The sequence below is a fragment of the Oryctolagus cuniculus genome, chromosome 4 (genome assembly GCF_964237555.1).
Source record: "Oryctolagus cuniculus chromosome 4, mOryCun1.1, whole genome shotgun sequence".
Classification (NCBI taxonomy): Eukaryota; Metazoa; Chordata; class Mammalia; order Lagomorpha; family Leporidae; genus Oryctolagus; species Oryctolagus cuniculus.
Window position 1 is genome coordinate 5,021,146 of NC_091435.1, and position 15,459 is coordinate 5,036,604.

At 54.0% G+C, this 15,459-nt stretch overlaps 1 protein-coding gene across 1 annotated transcript in view; it reads left to right on the forward strand.

Moving 5' to 3' along the window:
• Positions 1–15,459, forward strand: part of DSCAM (DS cell adhesion molecule) — a 722,199-nt gene that overhangs the window by 688,849 nt on the left and 17,891 nt on the right. Inside the window, exons 30-32 of the mRNA XM_070071799.1 lie at positions 7–156; positions 8,555–8,752; positions 10,472–10,774. Of these exons, the coding sequence (XP_069927900.1) occupies positions 7–156; positions 8,555–8,752; positions 10,472–10,774 (651 nt within the window). The remainder of the gene's footprint in view (positions 1–6; positions 157–8,554; positions 8,753–10,471; positions 10,775–15,459) is intronic.

Below are 15,459 nucleotides of genomic sequence, written 5' to 3' on the forward strand. Positions count from 1 at the left end.
CTGCAGACGATCGCTCCACGGTACTGCTGACGGATGCCGACTTCGGAGAGGCCGCGAAACAGAAGTCCCTGACGGTGACTCACACGGTGCACTACCAGTCGGTGTCTCAGGCCACGGGGCCCCTGGTGGACGTTTCGGACGCTCGGCCAGGAACGAGTGAGTGGTCAACAACACTCAGACCATGCGGGTGGCACCGGGGTGGAGCTATGTTCACACTCCGGCTCTATCCAAGGAAAGCGGGGGCTTTCCAAGGAAAGCGGGGGCTTTGCTCAGAAACCAAATAGGTTTGACGGGGATGTGGAATTTTATTGCTCAGTCTTGATGATTATTAAAATGGTGTCACTGTGGCCAATAACTCTTGGCTCTGCTTTACTCTGAAGTAGGAGGAATTCCAGGGCAACTGAATTGTTTTACGTAGGCAGCCTAGGAAAAGAGGAAGGCACTTTGCCGTGGGTGTCTCTCCGGTAATGTTAGGAGAGAGAGTTGATGCGATTCGGGCTATTTCTGCAGCAATTCTGGAAGGGACCTACTCATAAATTCAGTATCACAGGCCCCGTTTCACAGCTGAGAACCCCCAGTCTCCAGGAGTGAGGGGAGCAGGCCACAGCTATGCATGCAGCAAGTAGGGACACCAAGATTCAGCTGTGGATCAGTCTGTTCTCAAAGCTTGTATTTGTTCTCCTGGACACCCTGTTGGAGCCAAATTTTGGTTCTGACTAATCTAGAGATTATGTTGGGCTTAGTTACTAAAACGTTCCTCCATCCACTATGGAAATTAATGGCTGAAATGAAATTAAGCCCCCTAATATGTATCTAGAACTTATTCATAAGATATTTTGCTTTCTTCATAATTGAAATTATTTCTAAATCTCCTTAAAGACTGAGAAATTGGTATCTCGATTATTATCATTTTATAAGCTTTGATGTTTGGCTTTTAAATCTCTAATCGCTCGCTTTACAAAACCTTGTGTTCTTAGCATGTTGTCATTAGAAAGTAAACACTCTGCTCAAAGCTGTTCTTCATGAGTCTTAGCTTGCGAGGCACCTGGGGGGGGCAGTACGCGTCGTGATTCTTGACCACGTGGTGATATACAGGGAACCATTCAAACAGGTACTGAGACTCACTTGAAAAAAGGGAAGTTTTCCAGAACATTATAAAGAAGCCTTTTTATTTCTCTCTTCTGTTCACCTTTACCTCCGTCCCTTGATGGCCTCAGTCCATTCTGAAGGCATGAACGAGACCCGAGTGAGAACTCAGCGTTGTAAAGGGATGTGGGTGGGACACGTGCTCCTACAGATGCTTCTCCCCACCATTGGCTCGTCCGCTGAACCCACCGGTGTGGCTTCCAGCTGCTCTGATGTGTCTGAGCGTCCTCTTGGCTCAGGGTGATAGTCAGACGCTGAAGGGCCGTGGCTTTTAGATGCAAGGATGAAAACGCCCTCGGCTCCAGTGCTCCAGGGCCAGGCATCGTGGACGACGTTGGACACAACAGCAGGGGTGCAGGAAACGGGCAGAGGAAATGGGGCAGGTGCCCCAGGCAGGGTTGCCAGCCATCTGCATACCTCAGAATCACACACAGGGGCCTTGATTCAGCCTCTCGCCCAGAGATTCTCATCCAGTTGGTGTGGGGTAGGCCCGGGACCCTGCCTGGTATAGAAATGTCCTGGTGCTTCTGATGTGGTTTGTCTGCAGTCCCACTGAGAAACTCCCCCAAGTGTTAAAACGGCGCCCCAGTGGCCACAGGAGAAGTGCCCACCGTGCCCTGGGTCCCTGAGCACAGGCAGGCAGGAGCCGCCAGCTTGCCATGCTCACAGCACTCGGTCCCTCCTGCTGGGGAAGAGGCAACCGCATTGCCCCTCCCGCTCCGGGAAGTGCACAGAGGCCGGGCGTCAGCAGTGACAGTGGGAGAAGAGGCAGTGACACTGGAGCGCCAGGCACCATCCGAATGCCTGGATGACCGGCTCCACAGTAGTGGGGAGGGGGCTTTGAAGGCACTGAACCCCCCAAGGGAGACACGGAGCTGTGTCCCAGGCAGAAACTGTAGGTCAGTGGAAGCTGAGCAGGAGGCAGGATGCGTGGTGCCGGGCTGGATGCGTGGCTCCTGGCTGTAGGGTTGTAAGCGTGACTGGGGGAGCTTTCATATTTCAATCACTCAGCATCCAAAATACTTATTAAGGTTTGTTTGATGTCGATGGCTCAGTGCGGGAAGACACGCATGTCTCCTAGTGGGGGACGGCATGCAGGAAGACACACATGTCTCCTATTGAGGGACAGCATGCAGGAAGACACGCATGTCTCCTAGTGAGGGACGGTATGTGGGATGACACGCATGTCTCCTAGTGGGGGACAGCATGTGGGAAGACACACATGTCTCCTAGTGGGGGACAGCATGTGGGAAGACACGCATGTCTCCTAGTGGGGGACAGCATGCGGGAAGACACGCATGTCTCCTAGTGGGGGACGGTATGTGGGATGACACGCATGTCTCCTAGTGGGGGACAGCATGTGGGAAGACACGCATGTCATCCTAGTGAGGGACAGCATGTGGGAAGACACGCATGTCATCCTAGTGAGGGACAACATGCAGGAAGACAGGCATGTCTCCTAGTGGGGGACAGCATGTGGGAAGACACGCATGTCTCCTAGTGGGGGACAGCATGTGGGAAGACACACGTGTCTCCTAGTGAGGGACGGTGTGTGGGATGACACATATGTCTCCTAGTGAGGGACAGCATGTGGGAAGACACGCATGTCTCCTAGTGGGGGATGGCATGCGGGATGACACGCATGTCTCCTAGTGGGGGACGGTATGTGGGATGACACGCATGTCTCCTAGTGGGGGACAGCATGCGGGAAGACACGCATGTCTCCTAGTGAGGGACGGTATGTGGGATGACACACATGTCTCCTAGTGAGGGACGGCAGACAACACACAGGGAACTCAAGCGTCTGTCATGTCACAGTATGTTCTAGACAAAAACAGCACCGCGGGGTGGGCCCCTGGGAGGGGCTGCCTCGGCTCTGGGTTCCTTGGGAGAGGCACCGCTCATCCCGGAGCATGAACCCGGCTCAGGGCAGAGTGGGAGAAGTCTGCTAGGCCGGGGAGCAGCACGGGGATGCTGCTCCCAAGGGCGGAAGGGGCCCAGGGATGCAGTGGGCAGGACAGTGAGGCGGAGGAACTGCAGCGGGGCCTCTTGGGACCTGCTCAGCCGGAGTCACCTCTGCCTGTCTCCCGGGAGCTCTGGGAAGCTCTCCCTGGGGTGCAGCCTGCTTAGCACAGCCCGACCCTGCAGCTTAGAGACGCAGGTGATGAATTTCATTTGATGACGCTTACTAACTCCAGGCAAACTTCCCAAATCCACACATCCCTCTCTGGCTCCCCGTCCCCCCCAAAATGAGGTTGCTCACTCAGCATCTGCACGGCACTCCATAACTATTAGTGAAGATCTTTGAGTCCATCCCAAAACCACAGGGTGAGAAACACACTCTTCCATTTGTAAACTGCTTTATAATTTTGGGGTTCTTTTTTTTTTTACATTCCACCAGGACTTTATATAATTTTGGATTAACATGTAGTAATTATACATTTTTTATGGGTGGATAACTGGCCCTACAGCAGGTTCTGAGCTCTGTGAAGCCGGTTCTCTGCCTGCTTCTCCTGCCCCAGAGCTTGCTCCCCCCGCCCAGGAGTTACACCTGCGTGAACTCCGCCCATGCAGCAGAAGAACCTGCGTGTGCAGAGATTCATCTATGCAGCCAGCGCTGCGTGTCCTTGGGTGCCTCATCCATGGATTCACACGACCACAGCTCCAAAAGGTTCAGGCAAAATATTGTGTCTGTGTGGGACATGTACTTTGCCATTGTTCCCTAAAGAATATAGTATCTCTCAGCATTTATATTGCATTAGGATTATAAGTAAGGTAGAGAGGATTAAAGGTCACACAGGGTGTGTGTGGGTCCTATGCAAACGTTGCCATTTTACATCAGGGACGTGGGTGTCCTTGGATCTGTTATCCACGAGAACTACTAGAACCAATCCATGAACCGCGGAGCAACTACCTTGTCTGTTGTCTCAGCTACCAAAGGCATTGCTATGATTGCATCATGACATTCTACAAGTTAGGGCTGTGTTGTCATCGTAGGAAGCGTTCATTTTGAAAGGGAGCATCTGAAACACGTTGTTTGCACAGAATGATTGCATTGTAGAAATTATGTTTCCAAACAATCTCTGAGCTTGCCAAAGCGCTGCAGCAAATTCTTCCTAGATGGGAGGAATCCTAATGACTTCCTGTTTATCTCTTTCAATGTGTGAAAATACACCCCAGGGCTGTGTCTGCTGTGCTGCGCACTTCCCTGTACCCACAGATGCCATGTGCATCCTCCCGCCTACGTTACATCATCCCTAGATTACTTGTAACACCCAGTGCAATGCAAAGGCTGTGGGAATTGTTGCTATACTGTACTGGTTAGGGAATGATGACAAGGAAAAATGTCTGTATGTGTTTTTTCACGAATATTTTCAATCTTTGGTTGGCTGAATCTTTGAGGGTGGAGCCCAGAGATACACAGACCTCGCTCTACAGTACTGAACCAGGAAATGAATCGGGCACAGCTCCCGTCCTTGCTAGCTCTACTAATTAGCTCCTCTCTGCATCTCGAGCTTCTCTGACATGTAGCGTTAGTGGCCATCTCTCTGCCACCCCTCCTCCCCCGTCTTCCCACTGACTTCACGTTCTGCACCATCACGGCCGGTATCTCTGCTGCCCAGAAACACAGACCAGGGGGCGCAGCGCGGGAGAGCCCTCCCCGGTGCCCAGGGTGCTGAAGCAGGCTAACCGCACGCGAGCCACATGACAGCGCTTACGGTGGTGGTGACGTCACCAGGTCTCGGGGGCGAGCCCGAGGGTGCCCAGGGTGCTGAAGCAGGCTAACCTTATGCGAACCACGTGACCGCGCTTACGGCGGTGGTGACGTCACCAAGTCTCGTGATGCAGGAACGAGGCCCACCCAATGAGACGTGGTCAGAGCCGGTGAGGAGTGGAAGTGGACTCCAAACCCGTGCAGCCTCCCTCAACACCCGCCACCACTCCATGCTGCCACTAAGTCAGGATGACGCTACCTACGAGCACGTAGGGACTAAAGAATTCACTTCTCACTCACACACGTGCGCACACACCCCTGCATATGCATGTATGTGTGTATGTATGCAGTTGTCTCTTCACACCCATGGATTTAACCAACCACTGACAGAGCACAATTGAGGGAAAAAAAAGTCACGTGCAGTTCTTGGTTTTATGTGATACGTCCTGAAACGATAGAGTGCAGCTACTATTTCCTCAACAGTAACACTGTATTAGGTTGGCTGACGGCCCTTCAGAGGTGATTTAGATCATACAAGAAGGCGTGTGTAGGTTCTACGCAACTGCTGCAGCGGCTCGTGGAAGGGACTGGAGCAGCCACAGGGCTGGGTGTCCGGAGAGGGCTCTCGGAAGCCAGCCCCATGGACAGCGAGGGACAGCTGTACGTCCACGAGCAGCTTACAGCACAGCTGATCCCAGACGTAGCATCTGGGGAAGGCACCTGCCAGGAGTGAGGTGGGCCCAGTGGTCCAGGTGTGACAAGCACTGGACGTGCACCTGTTAGTCACCGAGGGGATGGGCAGAGCTACTGGCCCCATCCTGCTTATGAGACAACCAGGAAATTCTTTATGGGAAGTTGAGGCCTCAGCATCTACAAGATACGAAAACGGGATTCATGCAGATTAGCGCCGTGACCACGGTACCCATGACCCGTGTTTTGTAACCTTGTTATCTGCAAAATCCTCTCTGATCCCAAATTCTGGACAATTAAAATACTTTGATTCAATGGGCAGACGCTTAATTCAGGTTCAGACCCGCGTTGAAAGCCAGGAGCTATTTATATCACTTCCCCTCCACCTCCATGGCCGTTCAGCAGGCAGGATGCTTCATCACTAAGTTTTATTTATATTAGGATGTTGCGGAGCCTAACTACATACTTTCCATGCAGGGGCAGTAAATTCCGTCGTTTCTCTCCACAGTAGATTAGCTGGGAAGTCACGCGGAGGCAGCTATGGAGTAGAATCCAAGGGAAACTTTTCTTTTATCCAGGATCTCAAGTGCTATCACAGAGAGGGGCTCAGTTCAGGCACAAAACAATGGCTCTGAAAACCTGATTCCTAACACAAAGGGTGCCCAGCACCCCGATATTCTGCACCCGGGGACAGTTTCTACTCCAGGAGGCCTGCTGGGTCCAGGACAGGACTGTGGTTCAGGAAGCTAATGGCATGACCTGTATTCTCAACATGATTGGGCCACCGGTAAGCCGGCCTCATCTAGGAAAAAAAGAGGGGAGGGGTTATATGAACACAATTGCCTTGAAAAGAGTTTGTGCTTTGACAGGAGCTGATGTGTCTGACTTCCCCGTGGAATTTTCCAATCAGGGTGTTCATGAGCAGAGGGGCGGTGAGAGTGAGGACCCCTGCCCTACCTCCGGGGAGCAAGCCCAGGGCCAGCAGCACAGTGGAGAGTGGAATTGTGTCCCTGATGGGGGACCATAACCCCACCCAGCGCCCATGCCAGGAGTAAGCCCACTCAGACTGATCTACAGCTGTGGTTGCAAGGAACTTAGAGAAGAATAAAAATGAGAATCCTCAAAACTTATGTAAGGGACTGGGTAATTTTCTGGAAAAGATTCATTAGCATTTAAATAACAAGCTCCACTTATTTAAGCTCCACTTATCAAGTCGATAGAGCCTGGAAGACATTTAGCCTCCTCCTCATGGTGATGTTTTTCTGTCTCTTGGAGGACCTCTCTCCCAGCGTTTCAGTGGCGCAACACAATTATCATTCACACCTTGTTGTGTCGCGAGCTGGGCACGGGGTTTAACTCATTTACATTCTAATCAAGGCCAAGAAAAAATCTTCCAATAAAGTCTCCCATGGAATTTTTGCAAGTAAGGGATGAAATGTGTCTTAAAAAATCAATGCCCCAGAGAGTACGCACCAAGACTGAGTATTTTGATGACCCAGGAAGTCTTAAAATTTATCGATTCTGCTGCCATCTTAACGCTCCTCTCAGCATCGTACAATGATGGATTAGGTTCAAAGTCCAATAACTCGAAACTTGCAAAGAAGAAAATCTTCCACTTCCAAAGAGTGTCCTTCCATCACTTGTCAGGGTCAGCCTCCCCATCCCAACATGGAATTATACATAAGCTGTTGTCACCAGGAGACTGCACTGGAAAACTTGGACGCCCAGGATGAGGCCATGGGCACTCAGGTGCAGGCGAAGTCCGAGCTGAAAGATGGGAGGTTTGGGCTCCGTTTTCGTCGCTTAGCAGTTGAGCTACTTCTCTGTGGGCTGCTGTTGCCCAACCCATTCAGTGCCCCTTGCCTATATAAAGCCTTCAGGAAATAGTGCGTGCCAGGGAGTATTGTAGGGGTCCAAAGAGGAAGACCCTGGTCTGTGCCCTAGAGACTCCTAGGCTCCTGAGAACAAGTAACAGAGAGTGCGGCCATGCGTCACAGGTTGGCGCTGTCCGTTCGCGCTCCACTCGTGCTGAGCAGTGAAGGTAAATGGCCGTGTTTCCCAGAGACCAGACCCTCTTGACATAAGTGCATCGAATTCCTCCTTGAGAAGCAGAGAATTCACAGGTGGAGAAGATCCGTCCGGGACCGTGGGACTGTTGGGACGAAAAGCTGTGGTCTCTGCATCCCAGGAGCCGACAGTGCAGTTGATGATGAAACAGTCATGGCTGTCGCAATGAGTGACTGTGAGAGGGCATCGGCACGGGAGGCAGCTGTATTGTACACGGGAGCTCTTGCATCAAAGTGCCGCCAACTGAGTGGCATACGAGAATACCCATTGATTGTCTCCCTGTGCCACAAGACCAAAACCAAGGTGTCCCCAAGGCCATGCTCCCTGGGACGCCAGTAGGGGACAATCCCGGCTTCTGCTACTCTGCCAGCGAGCCTTGGTTTCCATTGCTCCAGCCTCCCGCTCCTGTGTCTGTGTCTTAATCTCCTGTCTTATCAGGACACCAGATGAGATCAGTTTAGGCCTGCCCCCTTTCCAGTCTGCCGTCGTCCTAGCTAATTACCTCTGCAGTGCCCCTGGTGGGAACAGACTCCCACTCTGAGCTAACGGAGGGGAATATGGAAATGGACGCGTCTTTCAGGGGCCACATGATTGGAACCCCTAACAGCACCCCGGGGTAGAACTCCAGGCAGAGAGCCATGGGGCAGGGGAGATGTTAGACCAAGTCCGCTCCAGAAGATGGTTGTTCTCGGGAAGTTTAAACTCCTTGCCCCGGGTTGTAGAATTATAAGGCCAGAATGCAGATAGAGCCTTCTGTCCCCCGTGGGTTTTCCAAATGCTTAAGGATCAGGAAGCTTGCTCCAGAGAGGAGCAGTTGGTCAAAGAATGCGACTTGGGTCGGTGGGGTGGGGGGCTGGGGGAGCTGCCCCACTCGTGCCCCCGCCTGGCCATGTCCCCCTGGGGGCAAAGACAGACATTGTTCTTGGGTCTTCGCAGATCCCACCACCAGAAGGAACGCAAAGGCTGGACCCACAGCCAGGAACCGCTACGCCAGCCAGTGGACCCTCAACAGACCGCACCCCACCATCTCAGCACACACCCTCACCACAGACTGGAGGCTGCCGACCCCCAGGGCTGCAGGATCGGTGGACAAGGAGAGCGACAGTTACAGTGTCAGCCCCTCCCAAGACACAGGTATGGTCTGGCCAGCGAGCTTCCTCCTCAGCCCTGGGGAATGGCAGGGCCCATGCCATGGCCTGGCCCACACCGAGGGCCTCTTGGGTGCTGTGGGTAGGGGGCAGCAAACACCTCCCTGATGCATCCTTGTCCCTTTGGAAGGGTTCTTCATCCAACCTCATAGCATCTCCTGTGCACACGGCCCGGTGTGTGCTTACAAACAGAAAGGAGAAGCATACCCTCTGCAGAGGTCCAGGGCCCCAGACACAAGCTGCTCTCTCTCTCTCTCCTTCCCACCCCGCTGGGAGAAACAGAGACCTCTCAACTGTGTTGCCCACACAAAATGATTGCGATAATTGCTGCTCCCACGCCGAGGGTGTCTGACAGACGCTCACCTGCAGGATTCAGACGCGGCACTTGATGTTGGGTGATGAGGTCTCAGCGCCCGCTCTGGGGACCCCAGGCTGATCCCCTGACGATGCGCAGGGTTGATGATAAGGTGAAGCTGGCATCAGCCACCAGGATTTCACTTCTCGGAGAACTCAGGGCCGAGGAATAGCTCTGGTTTGCTCAGCTCCCCCTCTCAAATGCTGAAGAGAAATTATATGTGCACCTAATAGCTGGAGGAAATTTTCATACTCGTTCTCTTTTGTTCTTGATGAAGTGCTTCAAAAAGCGCGTTCCCAAGGCAGCTCATTTCGATGACAGTTACCGCTCTTCAGCTTCCCAGAGCTCTCAGAGGCAGCTTCCAAACTTCGTGCTTCAGAAGGCAGAGAGTTCTCTGCCCGGGACACCGTGGCCCAGTTCCGAGGCACACAGGTGTGGGCCTCTGGTCCCCACAAACAGGGGCAGCAACAAAGGATGAAGTCCCAGGGACCAGGGGCCCTTCCGCCTGGGGCCGACCTTGGTGCCAAGTGGCGTCCTTGTGTCCAGCACTGTCGCATCTCCCTTGGCCACTGCAGGCCAGAGGCGCTGATGGGGAGCATTCCCGGCTTCCACAGCAGTTAGCGTCTCCACGGCCCAGAGGCACCTGCAGGTCAGAGGAGGCGGGGCACATGACGTTCTCCGCACTTCCGGCTGTTTTCACTGAAAGCAGAATTTTTCCAGGGGATTCCTTAGTCGTTTGTGGAAATGTCCCAGGCTAGGGGCAGCTAACTGCTTAGATGTGGTTGAAGCAAAGACTGGCTGGGCTGAATTTGCTGACAGTGGAGGCACCGGCTTCAGGAGGACAGAGGCAGGGCCAGCCCTGTGGCGGTGGGTTACCCTGCCCATGACTCCAACATTCCGTGTGAGCATCCGTCCGTGGCCCGACTGCTCCACTCCCAATCCAGCTCCCTGCTAAGGAGCCTGGAAAAGCAGCAGACGATGGCCCGAGTGCTTGAGCCCCTGCCACCCACATGGGAGACCCGGATGAAACTCCTGGCTCCTGGCTTCAGCCTGGTCCAGCTCAGGCTGTTGTGTCCACTTGGGGACTGAACCAACAGGTGGAAGATTAACTACCTCTCTCTCTCTCTCGCTCTCTGTTTTTCTTTCTCTCTTTCTGCCATTTAGCTTTTCAAATAAAGTTAATACATAAATAAATGTTTTTGAAAAAAAGTATGAATGACAGAGACAAAATCCCCTGCCGAAGATGACTCCTATCTGGCAGAAAGGGCTACAAGCCACAGAGGGTCCCGCCACTGCTGCCCCAAACTTGCCATGAGGGGCACCCATCGTTGTCTCTTTCTCCTGCCACAGATCGAGCAAGGAGCAGCATGGTCTCCACAGAAAGTGCCTCCTCCACGTACGAAGAACTGGCGCGGGCCTACGAGCACGCCAAGATGGAAGAGCAGCTGCGACACGCCAAGTTCACCATCACGGAGTGCTTCATCTCCGACACGTCGTCCGAGCAGCTGACGGCAGGGACAAACGAGTACACCGACAGTCTGACCTCCAGCACCCCGTCAGAATCGGGGATCTGCAGGTTCACTGCGTCTCCCCCCAAACCTCAGGATGGAGGGCGGGTGATGAACATGGCAGTCCCCAAGGCACATCGGCCAGGTGAGCGGCACGGGGTGGACCGCGCTGCGGGGGAGGGTGGCGCCCAGGTTCGCACGCGTCCGCTCCGGGTCCCTGGCGCCGAGTCCAGTCTGGACGAGTGTTCTGTGTGGTGACCCCTGCACGGCAAACGCCCTGAAGGTTCTGAGCTGAGAGCAGCAGTCGGTTATTTCGTGGAGCTCAAGTTTGGTCAAGGCCTGGGGACGACCTTCAGAATGGCTCGCTCGCCTGTGAGTTGATGCCGGCTGTGTCTTCTCTGTGTGGCTGGGGCAGCCTCAGAGTGTGGAGCCCTCAGCTCAAAGAACAAGGGTCTCGGAAGAGAGGGGAGGGGTCTGAACACTGACTGCATTGGTTGCTTTTCCCTGACTACAGTGAAATGCCTGCGATTGGGGAAGTCTGTAACAAGAGGTCTGTGTGGCTCACAGCTGTAGGTGGAGGTTCAAGGGCATGGCTGATGTCAGCTCAGCGCCGGGGAGGGCCTGTGGCGGATGGCATGGTGATGGCAGGAGCTCGTGAGAGGTCCCGTGGCCATGGAGGAAGCTGCAGCACAGACAGACACGGAGGGGCTTCATTGCCACAACTCACCCTTGCGGCCCCCAACTCACAGTCCCTTCCGAGGGGGATGTCCCCAGTGACCTGACAGCGACTCCCTAGGCCCGACCTCGTGAAGGTCCCGCCACCTCTTTCCAGCACCCCCCTGAGGACCAGGCGGCCTGCACAGGAACCATGAGGGGACACACTCGAGACACGTCCAGCCTGGGGCACTGACACAGCATCGCTTTCGCCATATTCTGTGTGCAAAGCCCAGACCCAGGAGAGGGAGGCCCGTGTCTGGGTGAGAAGAAGGTGGGGGTTCCGTTACAGCTGCTCTGCTCACGGTGTGGGGAAGGGGAGCGACATCAGCAGCATCTGAGACTTGGTTTCACTGAGCTGGTGGAGGTGCGGGAACTGGCACAGGTCTGCTCGGCCGGGGGTCTGGTCTTGAGCTTGAGCAGCTGTGACTGCTTTGTGTTTGTGAGTGACGGCTGCAGATTCCCGGGCCTGCAGAGGCCGGATGAGAAGGGGCCTGGGGCGAGGCAGTCAGTGAGCAGGGTCAGAGGCGTGACGGGGAACAAGTGCAGAAGAGCTCACGGAGCAGCTGAAGGAAGATGGCTCAGCAGGCTCCCGCCAGCTGTTCTCCAATGGAAGAGGGGCCTGGGCTGAGCTCGCGACTTAGAAGCAGCCGGACTGCTGGTTTTATCTAGAACCTGAGATCTGCAGTGTTGGCTCTGGAGTTTGCAAATTTAACAAGCCTGCAGGTGGATACAAGCAGAGAGCTCTGAAGGACCCACCAGGAAACAGCTCTCCCACTCAGGAACAGCTCTCCCACGTGGGAACAGCTCTCCCACCCGGGAACAGCTCTCCCACTGGGAACAGCTCTCCCACCCGGGAACAGCTCTCCCACCCGGGAACAGCTCTCCCACCCGGGAACAGCTCTCTCCCACCCGGGAACAGCTCTCTTCCACCCAGGAACAGCTCTCCCACCCGGGAACAGCTCTCCCACTGGGAACAGCTCTCCCACTGGGAACAGCTCTCTCCCACTGGGAACAGGTCTCCCACTGGGAACAGCCCTCCCACCCGGGAACAGCTCTCTCCCACTGGGAACAGCTCTCCCACCCGGGAACAGCTCTCCCACTGGGAACAGCCCTCCCACCCGGGAACAGTTCTCCCACCCGGGAACAGCTCTCCCACTGGGAACAGCCCTCCCACCCGGGAACAGCTCTCCCACCTGGGAACAGTTCTCCCACCCGGGAACAGCTCTCCCACTGGGAACAGCCCTCCCACCCGGGAACAGTTCTCCCACCCGGGAACAGCTCTCCCACTGGGAACAGCCCTCCCACCCGGGAACAGCTCTCCCACCTGGGAACAGTTCTCCCACCCGGGAACAGCTCTCCCACTGGGAACAGCCCTCCCACCCGGGAACAGTTCTCCCACCCGGGAACAGCTCTCCCACTGGGAACAGCCCTCCCACCCGGGAACAGCTCTCTCCCACCCAGGAACAGCTCTCCCACCCGGGAACAGTTCTCCCACCTGGGAACAACTCTCTCCCACCCAGGAAACAGCTTTCCCACCCGGGAACAGCTCTCTCCCACCCAGGAACAGCTCTCCCACCCGGGAACAGTTCTCCCACCCGGGAACAGCTCTCCCACTGGGAACAGCCCTCCCACCCGGGAACAGCTCTCTCCCACCCAGGAACAGCTCTCCCACCCGGGAACAGTTCTCCCACCCGGGAACAGCTCTCTCCCACCCGGGAACAGCTCTCCCACCTGGGAACAACTCTCTCCCACCTGGAAACAGCTCTCCCACCCAGGAAACAGGGGAACAGCTGCCGGGGGCCTTCCGTCTGGCCTGCCTGGTGTTGCGGGCCCGTTTTATTTCTCGTTTTACCCATTTTCTGAACCGCAGTCCCGATTCTATTTCAGAAACATTTATCTTCACTTTTGAATGATTGCAATTCCCTTGGGTTTTATGGCATAAGGCCCGCAGAAATGAGCCTTATAAATGCATAAAATATATAAAATAAGAATTGTCTATGCAGCAAGCAGTCTTCCATGCTGACTCACGACTCACGCCAACCTCCAATAAAGAATGATGACTTCATTTATTTTCATTCTGTCTGCCTCCCCAGGTGAAGCACGAGCTGCTAACTGGGGGTGTTTTTATTTCAAGTATTTTTTTTTTTTTTTTTGCAAGACAAATGCCAAAGAATGAAGGGAAGCCACCAGGGCTCTTTGTGGCTGTTCAGCCGGGAGGTGAGGACAGGAAAGGGGAAGGAGCCTGTGGCTTGTTGTTTAGATCTGCTGGGTTCCCACTGCTGCATCTGGAAATGGGCATAACACTGGTGCCTCGTGTTGATTTTGTGGAAGGTGCATGAAGCAAGCACAGTGGTCGGCAGAGAAAATGGTCATGAACTTGCATCTTTTCTGTGTTATCTCGTTGAGGAGGTTTTCGGAATCCCCAGGGCCCCCTCTTCTTGCTTCTGTTGTCTTTCAGTGGCCAATGAAACCTTGGAAGTGCCCACCTCCATTTTTAGGGCTCCCTGCTCCCCACCGAAGACAGCACAGCCGCTCTTCCCCTGCGTGTGTGATCTAGGACATCAGACGAGCCTCTGGGTTAAATGGCAGTTCTGCTTGTGCAGGCTTTTAAATATTGAAGGGTTTGAAGTCCCTTGGGGATGGTATGTCGCTCCTCTTGCTGGATCAGTATTGTTTCAAAAGTTCAAACTTTGTCCGAGACGTTGTCGCGTGCATCCCTGTCGGCCACAGCAGGATCACGGCAAAGTCACTGCTGTCTTCATGTAGGATCGAAATGTTATGCAATGACTTCATAACTTTGGAGAGGAGCAGTTTCTTCAATCAATGTGAGTTCTGATGTTCACAAACTGTTTTGTGCATCCTAGAATTATTCTTGAGCATTTGATGTGTCTAAGAAAAACAGTGCAGCCCATGGAAGCCGTTCTTTTGCTCCAGCATACGGCAACACCGGGCCCAAAGTACAGGCTGCCATTTCTTATCCTGCTGACCCCAGGGCGTGTCAAGACCAGCAGCTCCTGGAGGTGTGCTTTGAAGCCAAACCCTGCAGACCTCACGGCTGTGGATGGCATCACTCATGATCCATTTCTGTTCGTAGTCACCCCAATCTTCTTTTTCAACACTAACTCTACTTTTTGACAATTCTTTTTCTTGCCTTAGCTTTTTCTTTTGTCTCTCTGCTCGCAATAATTAGGATCCCATGCTTTCAAACCTCCCACAGTCAGGATAGAGTGACATTTCCTTGTTTAGCTGTGACCGTGTCGTAGTCACACCTGTCCCCAGGGGGTGGCGGATATGTGGTAGGCATGTGGTGCCCAAGCAGCATTTCTAAATGAACTCATGAAATTGGATTTGCACACACAGCACTGTGTCTGGTACGTAGTGTGTGATTCATAAACAGAATTGAATGGCTGTGCTAGTGACAAAACTGACCAATTGGCTAGAATATTTCAACTACTAGAAATGATTGGTCCATGGCCGGCGCCGCGGCTCAATAGGCTAATCCTCCACCTAGCGGCGCCGGCACACCGGGTTCTAGTCCCGGTTGGGGCGCCAGTTTCTGTCCCGGTGGCCCCTCTTCCAGGCCAGCTCTCTGCTGTGGCCCGGGAGTGCAGTGGAGGATGGCCCAGGTGCTTGGGTCCTGCACCCCATGGGAGACCTGGATGGAATTCCAGGTTCATGTCTTCAGCGTAGCCCAGCCCTTAGCTGTTGCAGCCATTTAGGGATTGGATCAGTAGCTGGAAGTTCTCTGTCTCTCCCTCTTTCTCTATGACTCTGCCTTTCAAATAAATAAAGGGGACATTTTCACGTATTTGCAGCATGTCTTTAAAGAAGGTGACTTTGTTAACATTTATTTATTGATTTGAAAGGTAGATGTGTGTGTGTGTGGAAGTGGGAGAGAGGGAGAGCGAGCGAATGAGCACATCCACCTGCTGGTTCATTCACAAGATGGCTGCAACAGCCTGTGCTGGGCCAGGCTGAAGCCAGGGGCCTGGACCCCACCCAGGTCTCCGCCGTGGGTGGCAGCAACCCAAGCACTCAGGCCATCTTCTGCTGTTTTTTCCCAACAGCATGAACAGGGAGCTGGACTGGAAGTGGAGCAGTGGGGACCAGCGG